Genomic DNA, 24,052 nt, shown 5'->3' on the forward strand with positions numbered 1-24,052 from the left:
AGCTGTGCAGTTTTATTCTCTATAAATGCCATTTCCCCACCCTCAGCTTCCTCACACAAAGCTGAGGATCAGAAAGGGGCAGATGCTGGGTCTGGCATTGCACAAATCGGAACGGGGAGCACTGGGAGGGAATTGCTGGACAGGATTTGGGCCAGACTGGCCCCATGATGAGCTTTACTGGTTTTATTTCTCATGACCAGTTGCTTTCCTGCCCACAAGCCACCTGCCTGCCCCTTCGAGCAGAGCGATCACCTCCCAAAGCCTCTTTGTGCCCCCGATTGTGGGTGCAGGAGCTCTTTGGGATGAACCCACCATGTGGATGCTCCTGCACATGCAAACGTGACCTTCGCATGGGGCCCTGTCACCTTCCCCTGGTGTTGAGTTTTCCACAGAGCTGCTCCACTTGCCTCTCCAAGGCATCGCACATCATATTTTTGGAAATTTTTGCACAATAATTGTCAGCCAGCGTAGGGCAAGCCCTACTTCTGCCCAGGATCAGCCTGCTGCTCCGAGACCCACGTTCTCTCTTGGAAAAACAACTAAGCTAAAAAAAAAAACAACCAACAACCAAAACCTGTGTCCGCCTGCCTGCAGAGTGCAGAGATACCAGTGTTAAGGTCTGTGCCGCCAGACTGCTCAGCCCTCAACCTGGGAGGAGGTGAATTCACCCTGGTCCTGGGGGGAAACCACTGCAAGCCCCACACGCCGAATGGCTCCTGGGGTGCTCGGAGCGAGAGGACAGAGCAGAGGAAGTGTCCGTGCTTCAGGGCTGCTGGTTTTCCCAGCTCGTTTCTCAGGAGCATCCACCTCCGAGCCAAGGGGCAGTCGCCATCCGATGTAGCTGCAGCGCTGCCCGAGCCAGTTTGCCCTTAGTGCTTTTTGATGGGATGATTTTTACAGCGCCCTGGGGGCTTGAGGAGACCACCGACAGTTTAAGGAGATGGCTCGAACAAAGCCTCATGCTGCAGACATCCAGTGAGACAGAGATGGTTTCAGGCTATGGCTACCCCCGGCATGCAATCATTTATGGCAGCTAAACTGGTTACAGCTCATCAGCTGAGCTGCATTAGTTGCACTCATAGCTTGGGCACACCCGGGGCAATGGTGGCAGCTCCAACTGCCTTTAAACCCACCTGGGATCCTTTCCTTTGCAGGGGCGGCAGGCTGGGAGAGCCGTGGTGACGTTCATGCAGCCCAGCTGTGGAGCTGTAACTAATTAGGGGTGGTAACAAAGTTGTCCATCCCCACATGGCGTGCCAGCCCTGTGCCTTTCATCCTCTGCATTGCTCCAGCCACAACACCCAGGCTTCTTCAGCGTTTTGCAGGCTTTGGAGGGCAAACGGTGCCAGGAAAGGTTTGTTCAGTATATTCATTAATGACTTGGGTGATGGGACAGAGTGTCTGCTCAGCAAGTTCGCTGATGATACCAAACTGGGTGGGGTGGCTGACACCCCAGAGAGCCATGCTGCCATCCAGCGTGACCTAGACAGGCTGGAGAGCTGGGCAGAGAAGAACCTAATGAGGTTCAACAAGGACAAGTGGAGGGTCCTGCACCTGGGGAGGAAGAATGTCAGGCACCAGTATAGGTTAGGGGTGGACCTGCTGGGAAGTAGTTCTGAGGAGAAGGATCTGGGGGTCCTGCTAGACAGTAAATTATCCATGAGCCAACAATGTGCCCTTGTGGCCAAAAAGGCCAATGGAATCCTGGGCTGCATAGGGAAGAGTGTGGCCAGTAGGTCGAGGGAGGTCATTCTCCCCCTCTGCTCTGCACTGGTGAGGCCACAACTGGAGTACTGTGTCCAGCTCTGGGCTCCCCAGTTCAAGAGGGACAGGGAACTACTGGAGCGGGTCCAGCGTAGGGCAACTAAGATGATTGAGGGACTGGAGCATCTCCCTTATGAGGAAAGGCTGAGAGAGCTGGGACTCTTTAGCCTGGAGAAGAGAAGGCTGAGGGGAGACCTTATTATGGCATACGAGTATCTAAAGGGTGGGTTGAAGGAGGATGGTGCCAGACTCTTTTCATTGGTTCCCAGTGACAGGACGAGGGGTAACGGGCACAAGTTAGAACATAGGAAGTTCCGTTCAAATACACGGAAAAACTTCTTTATGGTGAGGGTGACAGAGCACTGGAACAGGCTGCCCAGGGAGGGTGTGGAGTCCCCTTCTCCGGAGACTTTCAAGACCTGCCTGGATGCAGCCCTGAGGGATGTGCTCTGGGCAATCCTGTGTTAGCAGGGGAGTGGGACTAGATGATCTCAAGAGGTCCCTTCCAACTCTGAAGTTTCTGTGATCAAGGCCCCAGCTCCCGAATGGGCTGGCTGTCACGCCCGTCCCTCACACAGACGGGGCTGAGCGCAGGTCACCGACTCTGTGGAGCTGGGGGGACAGTGAGGCCTGAGCCCCCCCCATCCCCTGCCCCATGGCCCCGCGGTGCTCTGCAACCTCCCAGCTCCAGCCCCTGACTGCGCAGGTGGCATCCCATGGGTGTTACTGGATGATTAAGAAGTGAAATAAACGCTGGGAGGAAAAAGAAAGGCAAATTGTTTATTGGCGCTCAAGGAGCCTCATCCCAGGCTGGGCGTTTTGCCCCACAGGAGATTTAATCCCAGTCCTGGTGAAGTCAAAGGTGGGGTTATAGCAAATGAGTAGGTGGCTGGAGGCAGCCACTGCTTTCTGGGCCCACCTGAAAGAAAAATGGACAGAACTAGATGAATAAAGTGAGGAGGAAGGACACCACCGCTGCTGCAAGCCCAGCCGCGCTCTCCAGAGCCTTCCTGGCACTACAGTCGCCATTTTCCCCTCACGCCCTCCGACAGGTCCGAGGTTGACACCCTGGCAGCTGACAAGCCCCTCACAGGCCCCAGACCCGGCGGACCGGTCCTCGGGTGCGCCTGGAAACGCTCCCGGCGAGGCCTGGCCCGGCTGCCGTCCCCTCCTCGCCCCCCGCCCCCCCCCCCCGCCCGCCTCCAATGGGAGAGCCCGGCCGCATCGCCTCCGCCCGGCGCCTGGCGCGTTCCATTCGCAAGGGAGGGGGGGACGGGACACACGGGACCCCGCGGCCGTTCCCGGCGCCAACGCGGGGGGTGCTCGGCCCTGCGCGCTCCGTCCGCGGGGCCGCGCCCGGGCAGGCGGCGTCTCGGAGCGGCGGCGATCCGGAGGTAGAGCGGTGTGACTGCCTTCTGGGTGGGCGTGGGATGGCCCCCGAGGCAACGGCGGCGGGCTCGGGCTCCCCTCCGCGCCGTGGCTCGGCCCTGTTTGAAGGTGTGGCGGGCCGCGGCCAACGGCGGTGCCGTGAGGGGAGAAACACCGCCCCGGGCCCCGCGGCGGTGCTGTGAGGGGAGAAACACGCCCCCGGGTCCCGCGGCGGTGCCGTGAGGGGAGAAACACCCCCCCGGGCCCAGCCGCGGTGCCGTGAGGGGAGAAAAATCGGCCCGGGTCCGACCGCCCCGCGGGAGCAGCGCCCATGGCCAAGCCACAGACCCGGCCCCGGCCCCGGCCCGGCGACGGGCAGCAGCCCCCGCGGGAGGACGGCGGGCCCCACTGAGAGGAGCTGCCGGCCCTCTGCCCGCCGCCCGGTACGGGGAAGCGGCGAGCTGCCGGGGCCATCGTAGGTGGGAGCCTCGGGGGTTCTCCACCAGTATTTAAATAGGGTCAAATATTAATATTTGACACTGAGTGCAGTAGCGGTGCTTCCCAGGCGGGCGGCGGCGCTCCCGGGCCGTCACTAGGTGTCAGCCGCGCTCCGTGGGACCGACCCGCGGGGCTTCGGCCGCCCCCGAGCCCCGCCGGGGGGAGGCGGGGGGGTGTCGGTGGGGAGCAAGGTCCCGTCACACGTACAGAAAGTGAGGTGTATTACCTAGACACAAACCTGCACATTTTTGCTTTGTCACTCAAAAAGCTGTCCAGTAATTTTTTTTAAACCCTCTTGCAAGACTACGGGTAGCGTTCCTTCTCTTAATGACTTCTATTCTGCTTTTCCACAGCCAGCCCTTCGCAAGCGCTCTCTGTGAACGAGCTACAGCAAATAACTGATATTTCCAGACCGACCATTGTGCACGAAATTATACTCAACAGTGACTTCAAGCTGCAAGCGGTCAGTTTCTCCCCCGAAAGGTGTGTATATATATATATATATATTCAGGCTTGGTTTCTTTCTGTCACGTTACAGAAAACATGTGAGAATGTGGGAAGGAGGTGGGTTTGGATCTGACTGTAGAAGCAACAAGAAACTAAGATAGCTCCTGAAATAAAAAAAAAAAAGGTTGGAGCTTGTTCTATTTATTCACTGCTTCATGATTTACTACCAAGTTCTTAAATACGATGAGTGTCAGATATGACTCACTAACACTGAAAGATTTAGAGGCTTCAGCTGCGTAAGCCATGACTTTGACATAAACAAAGCAGAATTTTCAGTAGAAATCATCTTTGAGGTGTCTGTATTTTAGTTAAAGATCTGTTTAAGTGACTGACAGTCTCTCATTGCAAAAACAAGCAGTAGTTAGAAAAACATTCTGTTGATCTTCTCTGAGGACTTGCAGTGTTTCCTTAAAAAACACTCTGCTCTTTTTACCCCTCAGTTAAGACAGGTTAAGTGCTGTTTATGCTGTTTATATCAGCATTTTATGAACAGGGCTGAAAGGAAGGAGTTCTGCTTTAGAAGAATAGGACATTTAGGTTGAGAGGGCTTTCCATGAGCTAGGGAAAGGTGAGGTGTATTGCTGCCAGATAGGAGTAAAGACTAAGAGAAGAAAACATCCAGAGACGTGAACTGCAGTGAAAGCTGAGAGGAGTGGTCCGGTTGAACTGAGAGGTTGTGTTTGATATTAATATAAAACCTCTCCCCTCTCTTCTTCCTTAGCCTGGAAAGCAGAGTGAAGGAGACATTGCACAAAGCCTTCTGGGACAGCCTGGAGGAACAGCTCTCTGCTAGTCCCTCAGACTACACTCGGGCAATCCAGCTGCTGCAGGAGATAAGAGGTGAGCTGTTCCTGAGCCTTAGAATTAGTCTTCTCTGAATCATGACCTCAGCCCTTGCATCCCATATTCCTATGTGAACATGCGTAAGAGGGAGGAGAAAATAGGCTTCCTTTAGTTTATAGGGAGACACAAGTTACGCGACTACACCCTTTAAAACCTGTCTGAGAAGGAAACTCATTCTCTGGTCCCAGGTCTTTAAAACCCTACCAAAAGGATGGAAAGCCTTTGTTTGAACTGTTGGCTATAGTAACAGCCATAGGCCATTCCCGGTATAGTGTCTGACAAATAAAAAATGCAATTTTCTATATAAAGACATCTCTAGGTATATGAGGAGCTGTATCAACTATTTAAATGTACAAATGTAATGAATAAGAACATGGCTTAGCACTAAGACACACATGTTCTTAGCAGGGCATGGAGTTGCGTATGGTTTGCTCTTCCAGTCTGTGCTTTCCCATTAGGCTCCAGACAGACAACTCTCTTTTTTCATGCATGACAGTAAAGGAGGTTTTGAAAGATATGAAACAGTAGCCAGACATCCTGAAGTGAGTCATTCGAGACAAGAATTCCCTTAAAGCAATTGTGTGCTCCAGCATTTGTGTACTGAGTAGTTAGCTTAATCTCAGTACTAGGCCTGCCTTGATTCCCGTTGAGCAGCTCGAGGGAACTGTTGAGTTCCTGGACCAAAAAGAGACCACTGCTTCTTTGAGCAGGCCCTGCTGTCATCGCTGCTGCCACGGCACCACCAACGGTGAAGCCAAATTGAAGAGGCCTTGGACATGGAGTCGATTCGACAGAAGGCTGAGCACGAGGCTCTGGGTATCCACGGTCTCACCACGTTTGTCCTTGGCACCATGGCAAGGCTTTGCATGCCTGTTCGGGATGAGGAAGTACAAGGGCTGCAAGCCCTCACAGACCCAGCTCAGCTTCTCAGGTGGGTGATGCTTACTCAGCCTTGGTCTACACAGACCAGCAAAGCCTTCAACCATAAAACACTGGGTTAAGAGGAAGCTGCCCCAGACCAAAGACGCTTTTGTGCATTCTGGGCTTCGACTTCCTTATATTTTTTTTCAATGTAGATATATTCCTGTTGCCCAGCTGTAATTTAGACAGTAGAAGAGTCTTTAGTGAATTAAATCTGGTTTATCTAGTAATTTTTAGGGAGCACTCCAATTAGACTGAACAGCCTTTTGTGAAAAAATGGAACCAAATCAGAGGATCCTATTTCCCCTTTCTCAGCATTCTAAAATGGCCCCAGTTGCACCATTTACTGCAATATTGAACCTTCAATTCACTGTGTCTCATCCCAGGGAGATTTTCCAGGTGTTGGGCCCGATGAAAATGGATATGCTGAATTTTACCGTCCAGAACATCCGCACCCGCTTGCAAGACCACACCATCCAGTTTGAACGGAAGAAATTCCAGGAACTCTTGGATAAGCTGCCTAGTAAGTCAGTGGGGAAGGCAGAGGAGAACCGTTACTTCTACAGGAGCACTAAAAGGGAACTTCTAGTATCCCAAAGCTGATGCTTTCATCACATGCTCAGTAACAGATGAGAGAAATGCCTCTAAAAGCTGGAGGACTCCCGAATCCCTTCCTCAAGGCTCTTCACTAACATACCTTGCAGAAAAGAAGTTACTTAGTGTGCTTCAGTTTCTGCGTGCACAATACAGAGCTAATAGCTTTCTCATAAGGATCTGTAAGTTCTCAAGAGTTTAAAGTGTTTTGAGATCCTCAGAGGAATGAGCAAAATGTTATTAGGACGCATATTTAAAGAGGAAAGCCTGCATTTGATGTAGACATCTCTTTTGCTAGGCTGTAGATTTCTCTCTGGATGCTTCTCTCCTTCATCAGACTTCATTAAAGGTGTTCCCTGGAGACTGAAATCCTCTATGAAATACAGTGTTCTCTGGATACCACTCTTAGTAGCCTAACCCTGTGTCCTGGCAACAGGGCATTGATATTGTATGCTAGTGATGGTGTAAGCCATTCCCACCATTCCAGGAGCCAGCACGATGCCTTTGCCTTCCAAATGCACATCCCCTTCAGCTTGCAGTATGGCATACCGCTTCTTATTGGCGTAGCCTGATCAGTCTGTTCTTGCGAACATCCGTTTTTGTCACCCCGTTGCAGATAGCCTGGATCGCACAAGAGAGTGGCCGTGCAAAGCAGCAGCAGAAGTGTCTGCGTCCTCTTCACAGCCACCACCCCACCCTGCAGTCAGTGGCTCACCTGCCATGCCCTCGCCGGGGGCCATCAGCAGTAGCACAGCTGTGCCAAGTCTCACGTCCGTGCTAAATCAAGGGTACATGAATCTGCTCTGCTGGGAGCCTGGGCAAAAGGAATACCTTGAGGTAGGAGAAGTGCTTGGACACTTCTACAGCTTTTTCATAAAGATATACAAAATGAACAAGTACCAGTTCTGCATCTTCTGTAGAAAGAACTTGGCAGACTGTCCCCTCTGCACCACGAGTCATTGCACATGTTTTTTCCCCTATGTGAAACAAATTAGATTTTTCACAAAACGAAAGCTCCCTGCTGCCAGGCAGCTGCCTTCCACTCAGCTTCATGGGGATATTACAGCCTTGCTCCATGGCTTGAGATCTGCTTATTTATCACAGCTGCTGTTCCTACACCCACAGGCTGATTTGGTTTCTGTTCACAGACACTGTTTATGGATCAGGCCTGACTGCAGGGGGTACAAGCGCAGGTGAATCAGCTTACCATCATAGCTGCAGTCCTGCTAGTCACCAGTAGCATGTGTGGAGGCACCTTATTTGGCTCACCTGGGTTTGTAGCTAGGCTGAAAGTGGTAACAAAGGTCCTCTTGGAAGGGCTGTCCTGTATCAGATGGGTTACTTTGAGTTTTCTTGTCCAGAAGGAGAAGAGTGAGTATGCAGGCACTGGTTGGTTGTGGGGATGAGTAGCAGGAATCTCGCCCGGGAGTGGAAGAGGATCTGAGATCCAAATAGCAGCCAGGTCTACTGCAAGGGGTAGGGGAAGCCAGCCAGCATTTTTAGCTGGGAGCTAACCCTTCTTGATTAGAGGGGAAAATTAGTAGTGTTGATCACTATTTCAGATGAGTCTGCTGCAGGGCAGCTTCCTGCTTGCCAAAGGGTGGGGAAAGGAAGCTTAGTTCTCTTGCAATAGGCACCAGAACTGTGGCCGAATGTTGGCTGTCCTGTGCTAGCTGGCTGCGATGACACTCCGCAGGCACGTGGAGAGACTTCCCTCCCTTCCGCATCCCTGGAGGGGTTCAAGGCCAGGTTGGATGGGGCTTGGAGCAACCTGGGCTGGCGGGAGGTGTCCCTGCCCAGGGCTGGGGGTGGCACTGGATGATCTTTAAGGTCCCTTCCAACCCAAACCATTCTACGATTCCTTGCTCTGTGCCTGCAAACACCTTTCCCAGTCAATGTAAGTCATGGCCGCAGTGCATGTACCTTTGTATGATTTAGGTATGAAGCAGCTTTAGAAGACGTCAGTGACCAAGTGCTCCAGGAAGTCAGCAGGGCTCTCGCGCGACTGCGTTACCCCACTTTTACGACTGACAAATGTACTTCCCTGAAAGGCCAGATAAAAAGCATCGCGGACAAGGGCAATGCAGTCCAGCATGTCACCGGTGAGTCTCTGAGCTTATGTCTTACTCAGCCTTGAAAACACTTTGTACTCCTAGGCCACAAGTTAGGTTTAGGCTAGTGACCGTGCAGGACAGGTCTAGGATCGGTCCTAGCAAAGCAAACTCCCTGCTCAGCAGAACTGCTGCTTGAGGGTGGGAGCCAAGTTCAGTGTCGGGCCCCTCCACCTAGTCAGCACAGGAGAGGAAGGTCAGGGAAGCTACATTTGAAACCGCCTTCATTTTCCTATTCCACCCTGAAACACTCCCAAACAGTAATTGCTTTGAAAAAAATCTCCTAAATCCTCCCATCCTTGCTAAAAGCTAAACAGGCTCAAGTGCAAGGTCTGTTCCTAGGTAGTGTTGCAATCTTCAGGCTAGGATGTAGAGTGAGAGCTTAATCACTGGCTGTAGTAAAGCACCATGCTAAGATCTTTAAATAATATTTATCCCCAGGGAGTGCGCTGCTTGGTATTCAGCTAACCAGCTGCCCTATAATGCTGCTCCATCAAAATATTTATTCAAATGGTTTGGATAAGAGCTGGTTATTTTGACCTTTCATTAGTACTCTGAAGGCTAACTTCGCATCACATTGCAGTGCCACAGGCAGCGAGTACACTACAGGAAAGATTATTTCCACATGGAAGACTAGCTTTTATCAGCTATGAAAATAAGGTGAGGTTCTTCCTGCCCACTGCTTCATCTGCGAAGTATCCTTCCCAGCCCGTGTGGACTCCACCCCACTGTTTATTTGGGTTTATTCTTTCTATGTCAGAGCAGGCTATTTTGTTTTGATGTAATTCAGAAGGCTGAATTAATAGCCTAAACCAAACCTCGATAAACTACAGGCTGGGCAGTGTGCGATGGCAGTGACTCACCAATGGTGCGGCATTAGAAGCTGCAGAACTAGACAGCCTTCCCCCGCCCCGTCTCTAAAAATCAAACCCGTGTCTTGCCTGCACTCTTGGCCACTAGCGACATTTTCCACATACTCACTTCGAGTGCAAGAGCATCTGAAGCAGACGGGTAGTTCAATCTCAGCTCTGTGCTCCTCAGAGAGGCTCCTTGAATGCTTTCCATTTCCAAATGCTGCTGTGGCAGGCAAGATAAATCCCAGGCTCTGAAGTTCTTTATTCCATTATGCTTCTAAGATGCTTGACACTTCACTGCAGTACAAAAACCTCTCAGAGTGGGTGAAAAATCTTTACCGCTGACTTGCTCCACTTTAACATTAGGTTTGAAGGATTTGATCAGTCTTAAGTCCTTCAGCCCAGTACCCCAGCGATTGCCATTGTTAGAAGCAGGACCCCAGCACAAAGCAAAACCAAGGCAAGTACACCCAATACTTGAGTACTTTGTGTCGCACGGTTTCACCTCGGTTCCTGTGCTGGGTGCTGTTTCATCTGCTTAGTATTTGGAAGAGGAATATGTTAATCCGCTGTGTCTCCAAGTCCATCTAGAGCGCTACTTGTCCACAGTGTCCTGCCACAATACGGCTGTCATCAGATCTGTTCTTGTCTGCCTCAGGAAGCCTTTGTCTCAAAACTGGCTTTCTCTGAAAAGGTTCATTGTTGATTTATTTTTTTGTTTTCATACTCTTGGTCCCTACAGAGCAGCGGATTCATTCCTTCCTCAGCCTTTTCATTTCCCCCGGTGGACAGAATTCTCAAAAAGATTTCCCAAAGGGCCTTGATCCCATTCAGGAAGAGCTGCTGGAAGTTGGGCGCAGGTTTGGAAGCACGATCCACCACAACAGGCGGGTGTTTGGACCTTACTACTCGGGAATTCTCAAGAAGCTGCTTCTGCCAAACGCAGAGCCAGACTCAGATGCAGGGATGGATTCTTTCTGATCGTCTTCAGCATGCGCCGGCCAGGGGTGGAACGTGTTCTCCAACAGCTTCTCAAATCATGCTTCAGCTTGTAAAGATCAATCAGACAAATCCACCGGGACCAGGACTGCTACTGGGAAGTGACTCTTGGCATGTCAGTATCTGAATAAACCTCTCAACTACAAAAAGTAGTGGCTTTTTTCCCAAAAAAACTATTTGGTGGCGAAGGCAACGAGATGTGGAGCTCGTAAAACTGAGGTGCAACTTAGGCTTTTTTTAATTCAAGGTGTTAATTCTGCCATGGGCCTATAACCTACTTTGCTGAAACGTTAGTCACAGCCCAGGGACGCTGTTTGCATTTGATAAAGCCACATGGTATTTAAAATCATTAAAACTGCTCAATATATTTCAATGTTAGCTTGGAAACCTGACTTACTGAATTATTAGAAATGGAACATATGGTATAAATTTAGCAATCCCTGGTGTATTTAGTATTTTGCATCAGCCAGATTTTACTTGACATGAAAATCTGAACTTTAACCTGTATTTAAATGTCTGGATTTCTTGTTCTAATTTTACATAACGAAAATGTCCTACTTCTTGGCAAGCCAAAAATCTTTGCTGGGTGAATACAATGGCTGCCCAAACTGTTAAGAGTTGTTACATGAACCACGTGCTGCTGTGCTGCAGAAATGTCATTTTACCTTTTATCACGAGTAAATTTGGGTCCTGACAGTCCCCAATGGAACTATCCTGGCAGATGTACATTAGTGGGGCTAAAAATGAGCTTTTCTCAGCATCCTGTGGAGAATGTACACAAAGTGGTTGGAGACTGCTGTGCTATAGGTAAGTCTGTCTTTAACAGAACACGTAGATGCGTTTTTATGCATAAATAAATGCATAAATAATTTAGTCTCAAGATAATTTTGTATTTAATATTTGGGGTCACTGTGACTAACTGCTAAAAGAGCAGCTTCAACCAAAGCGGCTGCTCGGCGGCCACACGCCTCGGCTGGGCACAACCCCCCTGTTCCGCCGCCAGAGAACCACGGCGGGACTGGTCCCAGCTTATCGGCGTCCCGCACCCTGCTTCCACCACCGCAGCGCATCATCTGCGCAACGCTCCGATGTTCTCTCGTTCCTCGGATTTGCAGAGTGCAGGTACAGCGCCGGACTGAGCTAATTAAACACCGCCCAACTGCCCGCCCTCACCCCTTTCCTCTTACCTTCCCAGGTCAGGTCTGGCAGACGAGGACGAGAACAGCATTGCTTTAACCCGGACGACCAGGAGACTTCGGACTGACGCTGAGGTCACAGTGACAACGGGGTAAATGTGTGTCTAAGTCTGTTTATTAATTCAGTCTGTTCTAAGTTGGACAATTATGAAAACAACAAAACGACTGCTGGAAGCCCAGGAATATTTACAATCTCGCCTTGTTGTAGTGAGGTCAGTCTATGTTGTTGCACAGATTGGTTATGTTTGGTACCACAAGATGTTTAAAATTCAGACAAATTTTGAACAGATTAACAATTGTATATACAGGAAATAAAAGGAAATTCAAGTATCAAAATACAGACAGATTAAATAACATTTGTATTACAAATCAGTCCCACTGCCATACATCACAATTAGCAAAAATGTCTACATTGCAAACTGAACTTGACTGTTCTCTGCCCTGTTAGGGAATCTCAGGTTATTCTTCCATGGGTAAAAAAAAAAAAGAAAAAAAAAGTTTGAGCTAGATTAACTTTGCAAGAGCAGCACAGTTACTTCCTTTTGGAAAAAAAAAAAAAAATATAAACAATGCAGTAAGTAATGCCAATATGAGACCTAAAAGGGAGACCTTTTGCAACAAAGACAGCGTTGCAAACACGGGGCTTGCTCTAAGATAAAGATCTGATTGCGTGGAAATGATGCGAGCAGAAGAAAGCCAGGGGAAATTCTGCTGCTAGAAACTTCTGAAGTGGGGCGAAAGGAGCGTTAAAGCGACTGACTCCACTTCAGCTGCACACAGAACGCGGGGTGTTCGAGGGGGGGGACTATTTGGCATCTGGTCTGTGTCTCAGCAGCCTGGTGAAGGTACAAACTTTTTCACTCGAGGTACATCCTGGTGCCGTATCTTCTCCCTGGGAGGGGGACGGGCACGTACCCCACAAGAGTTGCATAATTTCTTCTAAAAAGAACAATCCCAAAGCAAGTTCAAAGATAGCTGAACAGCTAAGATTAGCCTTTTTTTTTTTTTTTTTTGTAAATACAAAATTAAAAAGGATAAAGCAGCTTCAATTTGGAAAAAAAATAATCATCCCCTCCTATATAAAAAAAAAAAAAAAAAAAGACAACTCCGCATCTTGGTTTACTTCTCTTGAGTTCTCGGCCTGGACTCATGCCATGCACAGACCAGAGTCTGGAAAATACAATCCGTCCTTAAAAAGGGGAACGAGGCCCAGGGCAGCACCACTTTTTCCCAGGCAGGTAATACAGCAGATGCGTTTTGATTCCAAGTCCTATTCAGCACCAGAGATTTAGGGCACTTTCCTCCAGATACCACAAAACCCTGTAGGGAGGAAGAGCCAGAACACTGTGCGATGGGTTAACGGGTTACTGGGAGTCGGTGACTGGCACGACTGGTCCAGGGTCGGTCTCCAGCACGAGAGCACCTTGAGAAAAACCCACGGAAATAAAAGGGGAGATGCGTTGCCAAAACAATTGCCTTGTCTATGAAGTGAGAAAGAGAGTATCTGGCTAAAGAACTGCTGGATCACTAAAGACAACCATAGGATTACGCGCGGGACTGGGAAGGACCACCAGGGTCAGCCCAGTCCTCTGAAGATTGGAGTCTTCATCACCACTTCACCTCCAAGCCAACCTTCAAAAAGCTCATGCATCAAAAAAATTAGAAAAAAAAAAAAAGAGAAAAAAAAAAAAAGAGAAAAAAAAAAAAGAAAGAAAGGTGTCCCTCCTCCCAAGCAGAGGTTCAATTTGCAATCTCTCCAAAAAGACTTGTTGCCAACACACCAAATATTTACACTTACACCAGTATGAATTGCAACATATGCATAACAAGGAATGTTAGGTTTCCTAAATTCATCAACTTAAAAAAAAAAAATAAAAAAAAAAATCTCCACTTCCCCCTTCTAATCATTTACAGGTCTATGCCCTTGGGATTACGGTTCACTTCTCCCCCAGCCTTACTGGCCAGAGAGACTAAATGAAATCCTGACATACAGCAGCAACTGGAGTTAAAACAGAAATTATTTGGGCATATCGTTCTAGTAAAGCAGCAGGGTACCACATCCCCAACCACGACGCCGCCTGTCGAGATTAGAACAAACGTGCTGCGCTACATTTTTGCGTCTGAAGAATTCCAAAGTCACAACCATTTTAGCACCTCTCCCTCGAGGGGAACGGTACTGCGAAAACACATCAGTCACAGCCAAAACTACTGTTAAAATACTCTGGTAATTCGAAAGAAAAGCAAGCACACAGCACCTTTGAGAGGGTGGCATCTGGGGACACTGGACTTTGACGGGGGCCAAGCCATCCTCAGGTTGATATGATTTATCCTCAGGTACGGACTGTTTCAGTGTAATGCCCAAAATTTAACTCCTTATTTGTTCATCTTCTGAAACTGTTGCACTAATTAAATAATGAGCTAGTATCAAAAAAAGTGCTAAATCACAATCGAATATACTTTAAAAATAAAAACAAAACAACCCCAACCCTTCAGGGCATAACTGCATTTAAAAACGAGTCAGGTGCACGAGAGGCTGGAGAAAGGGCGGCGTCTCCAGGTGTTCAGTGCGTAAATGGGAAGAAATTGTGTCCTTGCCATAGAAATGTCAAGTATTGCAACGCGACAGGTCTCTGTAGGGGAAGCGAGCTTTGTACCATCGGGAATACTTGGCCACAACCACTCTGGGGTGAAAGATCCTTTGCAGATTCTTTTCCTTAAGTTATTTCCGTTTGCTCTAAAAGCGCGGAGTAGCTTTGAAAAGAAAGGCTGCGGACTTACCCTGCAAGGCTTCTCACACTGGAGGAAGTTATTTCCAAGAATTTGGCGTTCTCTACTGTTCACCCAGAACTGAAGCAAATTTAAGTACCGTTAGAGATGGGCGCACCACTCCCACTGCTAAGACTTTCTATCGTACTCCTTGCCAGACTGCGGGGATTCTCAGGAAATACGTGTAGTTTTGTGTTTTTCCTCACCAAAAAACCTGCAGTGCTACATTTAAACCGTGAACTGGATTTGCTCACGCGTTAAAAAAAAATAAAAATAAATGGGTTGAAAGACGCTTGTCTTAAATAGAAAAGGTGACATCGCTCTCGGAAGTCTCAACTTTTCCTTTGCTAGAAATGGAGAGAGCTGCTTTGCTCAGCCGGTGGCCGGGATCCCTCTCCCCCCTCTGCTTTGGGAGCCCCCACTGAGCCCCCGCTCCGAGGCAGACACCAGATGGAGATGATCTTCGCGTCAGCAGGCCACTGCTTCTGAGGTCTCTGCCCCGTTACTACATTTCCGTGGTAGGAGACAGCTGCCCGGAGATCAGCTTTTCAGAGGCAAACAGAAAGGAAGATAATGGAATGAATGATTTCCGAGTCATACCGAAAACGAGCGCTGGGAAAGACGAGGCGTACGGCCAGGAGGAGACGAGACGCAACCGGGAGGGGTTATGGACACGCAGCGGAAGCTCTGTAGTTGAGGCAGGGCCTGCCTGTGAGCCCAGCTGGGTTTGGACGGTCACCCTTCGAAAGGCACATGCTCTAGTGACCCGTTTTGGTGGGGCTGAGGAACCTGCCCCGCGCCGCCGAGAGAGGGGAGATACGAGAGCTCAGACCCTCTGAAGTCAGGCGTACGCATGGGCAACTGCACGGTAAACGCTTACACACAGAAACTGCGCTACCATCGCTACTGTTAATCCAGTTTCTCTTTGAAGGGCCCTCTTATAGCTCGGAGAGACGCTGATCAACCCCAAACCCAACCTCTCGGAGCAGCTCAGACGCAGCAATATTCTGCTGGCCGCAACTGCGGCACTCCGGGCAACCGCAGCGCGACCCCTGCTGCGGGGGCCCGTAGCCAGAGGAGCACCGGCTCTATGGGAAGGGGCTCTGTGGCATATGAAATATATGTACTAGACTGAGCTTTCCTTTGGGGTTGTTTTTTTCTTTTGTTTTAAGACAATCCTTTTAGTCCTCTCGCTTGGGTTCTTACTGGCCTGGCCCTTTTTTGAACTCAGTTTGCTGCTCAGTGCCATTAAGCCACAGATAACTTGGGAGATCAAACTCATTCCTGAGAAAGAGCTAAATAAAGATTTTGAAACATCAGATTTCACCGCCAAGAATGGGGAAACTGAAGCTTTGAGGCCACTGCTCTAAAGCCCCAGCAGAACCGCGGTAAGCTGCTCACCCCTCAATCCCAGGTGCAAATAACCCAGGGCTGCTCTTCTGACCAACTGGTGAACGCGAAGGGACATCTCGGGTAAATTCTAAAAGCTGTTTTGGAAATGGAGCTTTACCGGAGATCCGAGCACTCTCCCCCGGTGATGTCTGAGGTCTCCACCCAGAGGGGAGCTGCCGTCCACCTCTCCTCCCAGCTCTCCAACACCCACCCACCGTCACCACCGCCTCTCCAAAACCGGGGGTTTGCTGCCACGGTGTGGAAGTTGCAGCGCCTTTCACTAAAGGGTCTTAAAACCGCTCCGCAAACGGGGCGAGCCTCTCCCCCCCGAGAGGAAGGTAATTATGTCCCCTCCCCACGGGGAAACAGGTAAAGAGAGGCGAAGCTGCTTGGATGCACAGCAAGTCAGGGAGAAGCCACACCGGGGCAGGAGTCCTGCCTCCCAGCGCCGTGATTTATCAGACCATACTCCTCCTCCTCCTTGATTTCATCTCTGAGGTTTGCGAGCGCAAGCGAAGGAACCAGGGGTAGGACCCTGGACGTCTCGCTGGGGCTTTCATGGGGTGGCGAACTGCTGTGTGGCATTCCCAGACCTGTCCTGGCCCCGCTCCGACCTGCGCCAAGCACCCTGCGATCTCATGCAAATGATTCCCAGTCATATTCTGGAATTAAAAGCTGCTTCTACTGAGATACACAGAAACGGGGACGTTCTCTCACAGGAAAACCACACGCCCTTGAGAAGCAGCCAGAAAAGGCAGAGGTGCCCATTGCAGAGCCATCTCTAAGTGAAATCCTCGCTCTCAAGGACGGGAGGTGACAGATGTTTCAAGATCCCTATAGCCCTCATGGTTTGTAGACTGAAAACAAGCTTTGGGATCGGCAGCAGACTGATTTCAATCACGTTTCTCCCTCCGGCAAAAGAAGTACAACGGCAGGAAGCCTGCTGAGCACGGCAGAGCTCCGTCTGCTTTATCAGACCCCTACCCGCGCAGCATCCAGCCCCCTCTCAAACACCCTCCCCAACACGGGGCTAACAACATGTGCCTTCAAAAGCTCAACCTCTTTACAATCTGCCAAGTGAGAACTACGGCCAGAGCTCACGAGAAGTTTGGCGAGTGCAAACAGAAGGACTACGGGGCGGGGGGGAAAACCCTACAAAGGACTGAAATGCGTGCAACCAGAACCGCGCCTCGTCTCTGAGAGGGGACAGAGCTCACAGTGGCAACGATCACACCCGGCCCAAAGCGGTGCTCCCGTCAGAGCAGGTTTTCTGCTCCAGGCTTCGAGGGGAGAGACTGTGGGCAAGGGTCCCGGTGAGGAAATCTAGTGAACGCGTGTTATTTGCAGAGAGCATCACAGTGGTTAGTGTCGATTCGAATGGCAGGTAAGAGCAGGGGTGAGTTCACTGGAACAGTACGCAGCCGTGGCTCAGTCGGGAAGAGGAGGATCTAGGAGGAGGGAGTGCGTGCACCGCAGAGACAAGAGGTCTCCATCAGTCCAAGGATAAGAAGGTGAAATAGAAAAAAAGGCCTGGGGAGTGTCACCTTGCCCCAGGGATTCACAGTGCCAGAGCGAGGGGAAAGACGTGAAAACGGCAGGCGGCTTCCTGGATCCGCACCTCCGATTCCCCCAGCCTGCATCCCTCTGCACCTCCCACCTCACAGATATCTAACAGCGTGTTACCCTTGTTTCCGAGTAAGGAGAATTCACAGTGTTCAGTAGTGATCAGGTACAAAAGCCGTTTAAGTCTACAGTCTCCTAAGTGCTGCTGCCTTTGACGTAGTGCCTACGCGGGGCTCAGTGCGAGCAGCTGGAGGAAGAGGGAGTTTAGAACAGCAGACAGATCAGATCGCAAAGGCACGGTTAGACTAGGTGGACGCGGGGTGTGTTTGCTTTAGAAGATAGTGGTCTCATACTTAGTGCTGAGGGTCCGCTTGGAGTCCTGTTTGGGGTCCACGACCCAGGAGACGCTGGCATGAGACTGGGAGTCTTGGTCCACTTCAGGGGGCTCCAGCTAGAAAATAAGGAGAGAAAGGGCACGTTAGGTCAGCCGTGCCTCTGGGGCACAACGAGCGGGGATTCGAAGCACGGAGAGGCTGCTGCTCTGCCTAACGCCCATCCCAAAACCGTGCACGTGTGCGGGGAAGCAGCTCTCGCTAGGGAGGCATTTGAGTCCTTCACAGCTAAAACGTGTCTAGCCACGTCGGTCTCAACCCAGCACCCCGGGACGACTTCCTGAATTAGGCCCGCAAGCCCCTATTACCGTTAGCGACAGCTTCACTTCGTCTCGCAAACAAGCATGAAAAATTGAGCGCTATAAAGACGGTACTATAAAAAAAAAAAAAGTAAAAGAGGCAGAGGGAGAGAGAGGGAGACAGCTCCTGGCAGGTGAGCTCCCATGTGATTTACTCTCCTGACCAAGCGAGGCTCTTTCCTCTTGTCCTCCTAAATCAGGATCCTACAGGAAGGTTAACAACACCAGAAAGAGCAAGGCAGTTAGTTGAGAGCTGCCACTCTCCATCAGCGGGGGCGGATCTGAGCCCCTTGTCCCTGGGGACACGGCCCTGCAACGAGCGGGGAGGGAAGACAGCAGCGAGGCAGGACACGGGAGCACAGCGGGAGACGCGGGAAGCGGGGAGGCGGGCGGACGGGCCGGCAGCAGCTGGGGCAGCCCGGGTCGGTTCGCAATGGAAGATGGCAGGAAGAAGGGTAAAGACCTTAGCTCCGGGACTAACAGACTGCAGCGGCAGGTAGGAGGGGCGGTGTGTTGTACAGGTGTGACAGTAACAACAGCGAGTGTCGGGAGGGAGCGGCACCTGAGCGGGGGGAGCAAGCAGAACACAGACAAAAGGAGACATTAAAGGAAGGCAATGGCTCAGGCAGCAGTCCCTGCTCCTCAGCAGCTCCAGTTTTGGCTACAGGGGCACTCCCGCGCTGCAAACCGCAGGTTACCGACTGATATTGCAGCTCTGCAGGGTTTGCACGTGGAAACTGTGCTGGACCCAGCAGGGCACTTAACCCCCATCCCACCCGGGCTATTTCCACCTCTGCGTGCCCTCCTCCTGCCAGGGGAAGCCCTAACACGCAGCAGGGCTGCCAGCAGCGCCACGGACACCGCGGTATCAGCAGTGCCTGAAGCTACAGGCACCGTGTCTGCATCAGGGCTCCCCCCGCCATGAAGGGGGAGGTTTAAGCGTGTGGTGCCCAAGAGAAATCCCAGCTCAGACCATGCAGATCGCACCCGGCCCGCACATACGTACTGCGGATTTCCTCATGCCGGCTCGCGGTTTAGGCACCGGTTTGGAAGATTTTGTTTCAATCGTTTCTCCTGCTGCAGCGCCCAGAGGCTTCGCTCGCTGGGCTTGGAGGGCCAGCTGGTAGGCGACCTCGAACGCCTGCCCCAACGTGAGGATGATCTCGTACGTCAGGTTCTTCGGGGAGACCAAAGAAAACACAAAGCCATTAGATGCACACAAGCTACCTCACCCTGCGCCGAGTCCGCGTGCTCAGCAGCTTGTTCTGGAGATGCAGACCTCAGCAGAGCCCATCGCCTTTCCGTTAGCAGGTCCCATGCTGCCGTATCCCTGGCAAAGCCGCTGAGCTCCTGCCCCGCGAGGGAGCCGGCACCAAGCCGCCTCCACGCTCGCACAGCCCCGGCCGGAGCGACCCCCCGCGAGCTCGCTACAGCCCCGTGAGCATCGCAGTTTAGCAACGTTTTGCATTGTAAAGAGAAAAAGTCCAAATGTCTCATACAGCCGATTCTGCCCAAGACTAAAAGCAAGTTATGCTTCCACGCTCTCAGTGAATTAAAAGGCTGTTAAATCAGCCTATTACGCTCAACATAATTGAGAGCATATTAGGGTTTTGTTCACGGTATATTCCCCAGGAGGGAAAAACTCCTGCCCTGCTTTATTCAGCACTGGAGACCACAGTAATGACGCCAGACAAATATTCTCTTTGTCGACAGAGCTCCAAAGCAAAGCATTTCGAGCCAGGACTCAAAAAGGAATATTTTAGAGTAGAAAGAGGCAAAAGAGCCCTAGAATGGACCAGATCCTGTTCTATGACTCGCCAACAAAGCTGAGGGATGAAGTAAGTGGACTGCGAAGGAGCATGGCGCGCTGGGAGACGAGATGCGACAACCCACTCACCACATCCACAGTGCTGAAGACGTGGCAGTAGTGGTGGCTGGTCTGCAGGTCCTTGGTGATGTAGGCGAACGTGCAGAGATCCTCGGGGTCCTGAGCAGCGCAGGAGATGTTCCGGATCTCGTGCTCAGCAATGACATTCTGCCAGGGTCAACCACAAGCACTTGTCACCCTTCTGGGGATGGCAAATACACTGGGCAAACGGTGGTCGTGGCAAGCATGTACTGGGAGCAGGGGGCAGGCACTGGCAGGTCAGGGGGTCTCCCAGTCAGACCAGTCCTAGCTCCCTCCTATGGTAGGAATAAATGACAACGCGATCCACGAGCAGCCAGTTTGCCAAGCCTTTGGCATCACCACCTTGGTGCTCTCCCTGTTGTGCTGAGGAGCTGGGCTCCTCCGGATCAGCCGTGGCTTCTGGAGCCAGTGGATATGACCTGCAGCCCCCAGGCAGGTGAGACTGCGGGTCTTGTCCCTCCAGACACCAGCCTGGAGGCATTCGAAGCTCACCTTGTTAGAGGCATCGATGAACTTCACCCCCTTGTACGTGATGGACAGTATTATGGTCGGGATCTTCTTCATATGCTCTGTGGATTTCTTCAGAAACAAGAACATTCAAGTGATCAGTTGTGAATAAACGCTCCCTTCGTCACCACCGTCCCAGCCCACCCCAGAGACGCCCAGGCCACTGCCCCACAAAGGCAGCCCTTGGGGGTCTTGGACCAGGAGGAGGAAAGCCTGCTCTTGGTGGAAGCAGAGGGGAAGGGACGGGGATCTGAAGCGAACCCAGCACCCCCTTCCCCAGTGAGAACGCCATTCTCCCACTGCACAGGCCTTCCAGCTATGGGGAACAGAGCTGGCGAGGGACAGTTCACCAGCGACAGTGGCACGGTCTGTTACATGGCCCAGGCCCCTGCTCTGCACACGGGCAGCCCGCAGGGTTTGGGGAACCACAGCTTCACTGAGACCCCCCCAATCCCCTCTCCTCATCATCCATGCCAGGCTGTGAGTGGATCACCCCTGTCCCCGTGGCCTCCATACCCTCATCTTGGCACAGGCGTCCTGCGTAGACTCTGTCCCTCGGAGGTCTTTGATCAACATGGAGCCCAAGTACTGTTTGGAAGAGAGAGAGAAGTTCAAGGCTTCCGGCAGGAAACCACAACGATGCCACGGCCCTGCCAGCGGCCAGCAGCCCCGGCTGGAGAGGGACAGGTCACGCAGGGAGGGGGAGGAAGCGTGACACCTCCACACGCAGCAACCTGACCCCAGAGCCTCCTCATCCTCACCAACCCCAGAAGCTGAAAGCCACTTACGTTGGCCTCGTACCCGCAGGACTCAAAGATGAGCTTCTCCGGCTGATGCTGCCAGTTTTGGACTGGGGCGTACGGGGCAGCCAGGCTGGGGGGGCGCAGGGTCAGCTTCGACTCCCGACGGTCCTCCTGGAAGGGAAGAAAGATGGATGCGTGAAGCCACAACAGGATTGAAACACGGATGCCAGGAGAGCTCTTTAGGTTGATGTAATTGAGGTTCGCAATGGTCGCATCCCACAGGGGCTGGCAGGAGGCAGCACGCTGCGGGTGAAGGTGCCAGTGCTGATGGAAGCAGGAGTCACCCATTTCCAAGGTGCGATGGAGGCATAAACGAGCTGCTGGCTCTAACGCCTGAGGGAAGCTGTGCCTGACCAGCCCTCCAGCCCTCCATGCAACGTCCTAATTCCTCGCTGGCCCCAGAGAGGGGGGAGCCTGCGCTGAACTGCACAGAGGGGCCCCCAGGACACATAAAAGCACCCACTGACCTGTGCTTTGTAGCGCTCAGCTCTGGAGTACGGAGCGACCTCGGTGCCACGGTCGTGTTGCCTCTTCCCGGTGTCCCCGGAGGGCAGCAGGAGATCGGCGGATCTGCCCGTGCAGGAGTCGTTCTGGCTCAGGGGCGACGACGTCTGGGACATCAAATCCTGGCACTGAAACAAGCAGACACCATGAACCGTCCCGGTCAGCCTGTGCCACAGCCATGCCCACCCCTCGCTCCCCTTCTCAGTGTCTGACACAAAGGGTGCAACGATCAGCTAACGGGGTCAGCTCCTGCTCTGCAAGCTCCTGCCTCGGTGTCATCAATCCCACCATTTATTTTCCGCTTGATCCCCCTGTACGCAGCCCTTTCTGCCGAGCACACCTCCCGTGAGCTCGTCCCAGGAGGGCAGGAGAGACGCCGAGCTGCGGGCAGGGTGTTTACAGAGGAACAAGCTCTGCTAAAGCGCTAAGCAAAGCGCTCAAAGCCGCTGACGATCAACCACCCCAGGAGAAAAGCCCTGGGAGCCCAGCGAGAGATGAGCCCAGATGCCTGACAGCCTGGCTCTTACTGCAGGCAGGATTCGCTGCCTCTCCGTGCCAAGCGGCCCGGCAGACAATGCGGGGAGCTCACAGCTGCAACACGCATTAGTCCTATTCAACGGACTTGCTTAATTTGCCATTGACGTCCTTCCGCTCCCCACACCGGAGCCAGGCGCTGGATCGCACCAGCTGTAGCACCAGGAAATGCTGCAAATGGCCCATTCTCTTACACACAGCCTCCCCGTCCAGCATCTCAATCAGTTGATGCCGCACCAAAGATCTCCTCTCCACCCCCAGCAACAGCCCTGCCTCCAGTCTCATCCGTCTCAAGAGGACGTTCCAGCGTAGTGCAGATCCCCAGCTGGCTGTTGCCCATCCGGGTCTTTGTTGGCTGAGAGGGGGGCGGTTGAGCAGCAGGACGGAGGCGCAGGGTTTGTTCCTGGCACCCTCCCAGCTCCTGAGCACACGCTCCCAGTGCAGAACCAGCGCGAACCCTCTCTTTTTTTACACCCGAACCCCAGTTCTTTAAAAAATCCAGCGTGAGCAAGGAGGGCACAGCAGCCCAACTCGCTTCAGCTGCGACTGTTTCGGTTGAAAAGCCTTGGGAATCCAAGGCAAGAGGGAAGAGCTCGGCAGCAGGGCAAGGACCAGATATTTGGGATGGGGAAACTCCAATCGCTCCCAATTCCTGCTCCAGGAAGCTGATTTGCAAACACTGGGTGGAAGCAGCACGACCTGCTCGCCCTCCGTGGCACGTCACCCTGCTCCTGAGCCCACAGGTTCACCGCGAGCTCAATGGGTTTTGCCAAACTCAGCTCTCAAGTGCCGGTTTTCAGGAAGAACGGCCAACGCGACGGCTCCCCTCCCAGCCAACCCTGATAACGAAGGGCCTGACATCCAAAGGCTCCCACTCCCGCAGCCAAAAATCAACACGCGCAAATCACATCGAGTGCTATTTGGCAGCAAGAGCACGAGCTCTAGAGAAGCTGAGCCGGCCCAGGGAGACAGATCTCAGACTCCCGACAGGCGCAATCAAAACACAGGTCCCAGCTGCATCCCATCTCACCAGCTGAGCCATGTCACGCTCCTGCCCGCGGGAAGGCTGCCCTACAGCTCGCCAGGAAACCAGGGGAAGAAAATCAGCTCCGTGTTCCCCTTCGGAGCAGGGCACGGGGTTGGGAGTAGCGCCCTGCTACGGTCCAGGCACCCACCGCACGTGGAGGCACCTGATCTGAAGGAGCTGCCTGACATTTCCCGTGGGGCAGGCATCCAGAATTTGGCCTGCGAGGGCTGAATATTACCTTTCCCCACTCATTTCAATAGCGGAGTCATGCCTCTGCTGGGTCACTGGAGCTGATAAGGTGAAAAGCTGAACGGATACAACTGGCCAGGTTCCTCCCAGCACTGACATGTTCTCGCACGCTTTGGCTTTGTTTTGCACAGGGAAGATGGAATTTAACCCACAAAGAAGCGAGCTGAGAACTGATAAATTCATCCACCGCTTCAGCTGGAGTGTGTCTGTCCAAACAAACGGTGACGTTCGCTGACGCGGGGCTCAGCCATAGCAGAATTCGTACAGCACAACGTCAAACTTGTGATTTGTTTTCATTCTGCCCAAGTGCTCCGGGTGCTCCGGGCAAGTCAGAGCCAGCCTGGCTGTTACAGCTCCCGGGTTCTGCCTCACCACGCTGGCAGTGGGAGCACTGGGCTCTGCACCGTCTCCAGCAGCAGCCGAGGCGCCTCCATGGGAACGGGTTCACGCCA

At 52.2% G+C, this 24,052-nt stretch overlaps 2 protein-coding genes across 12 annotated transcripts in view; one reads left to right on the plus strand and one right to left on the minus strand.

Moving 5' to 3' along the window:
• Positions 1-3,031: 3,031 nt before the first annotated feature.
• TCP11 (t-complex 11) lies at positions 3,032-10,441 on the plus strand. 6 transcript variants are annotated; one of them, XM_063356902.1, is made up of 9 exons: positions 3,032-3,158; positions 3,984-4,113; positions 4,859-4,977; positions 5,691-5,911; positions 6,288-6,424; positions 7,112-7,332; positions 8,129-8,244; positions 8,434-8,597; positions 10,203-10,441. In XM_063356902.1, exons 4-9 carry the CDS (start codon positions 5,757-5,759, stop codon positions 10,439-10,441), a joined length of 1,032 nt encoding a protein of 343 aa, XP_063212972.1. In that variant the 5' UTR covers positions 3,032-3,158; positions 3,984-4,113; positions 4,859-4,977; positions 5,691-5,756. The 6 variants fall into 6 exon arrangements, with proteins under 6 accessions (XP_063212972.1, XP_063212969.1, XP_063212967.1 ...); XM_063356899.1 differs by lacking the exons at positions 8,434-8,597; positions 10,203-10,441 and having other exon boundaries at positions 3,984-4,093; positions 7,112-8,300; XM_063356897.1 differs by lacking the exons at positions 8,434-8,597; positions 10,203-10,441 and having other exon boundaries at positions 3,038-3,575; positions 7,112-8,300.
• Positions 10,422-24,052, minus strand: part of ANKS1A (ankyrin repeat and sterile alpha motif domain containing 1A) — a 113,979-nt gene continuing 100,348 nt past the window's right edge. Inside the window, exons 18-25 of one of the 6 annotated variants that reach the window (XR_010073844.1) lie at positions 21,754-21,918; positions 21,272-21,397; positions 21,000-21,071; positions 20,469-20,555; positions 19,965-20,102; positions 19,074-19,244; positions 11,647-17,827; positions 10,422-10,553 (exon numbers count right to left, since the gene is read on the minus strand). Coding sequence is in view for 5 of the 6 variants with exons in the window: in XM_063356895.1 (XP_063212965.1) it covers positions 17,708-17,827; positions 19,074-19,244; positions 19,965-20,102; positions 20,469-20,555; positions 21,000-21,071; positions 21,272-21,397; positions 21,754-21,918 (879 nt within the window). In the remaining variant the exon portion in view is untranslated. Of the gene's footprint in view, positions 10,554-11,646; positions 17,828-19,073; positions 19,245-19,964; positions 20,103-20,468; positions 20,556-20,999; positions 21,072-21,271; positions 21,398-21,753; positions 21,919-24,052 lie in introns of those variants that run through there. The other 5 variants (XM_063356892.1, XM_063356891.1, XM_063356895.1 and 2 more) reach the window with 5 other exon arrangements.

The sequence above is a fragment of the Chroicocephalus ridibundus genome, chromosome 20 (genome assembly GCF_963924245.1).
Source record: "Chroicocephalus ridibundus chromosome 20, bChrRid1.1, whole genome shotgun sequence".
Taxonomy (NCBI): Eukaryota; Metazoa; Chordata; class Aves; order Charadriiformes; family Laridae; genus Chroicocephalus; species Chroicocephalus ridibundus.

Coding starts and splice junctions, on each gene's coding strand:
- TCP11 (XM_063356902.1), top strand. CDS start 5,757: ATGGAGTCGATTCGACAGAAGGCTGAGCACGAGGCTCTGGGTATCCAC. Junction 7,333..8,128: donor GGCAAAAGGAATACCTTGAG/GTAGGAGAAGTG, acceptor CTCTTGCAATAG/GCACCAGAACTGTGGCCGAA. Junction 8,245..8,433: donor CTGGAGGGGTTCAAGGCCAG/GTTGGATGGGGC, acceptor TGTATGATTTAG/GTATGAAGCAGCTTTAGAAG.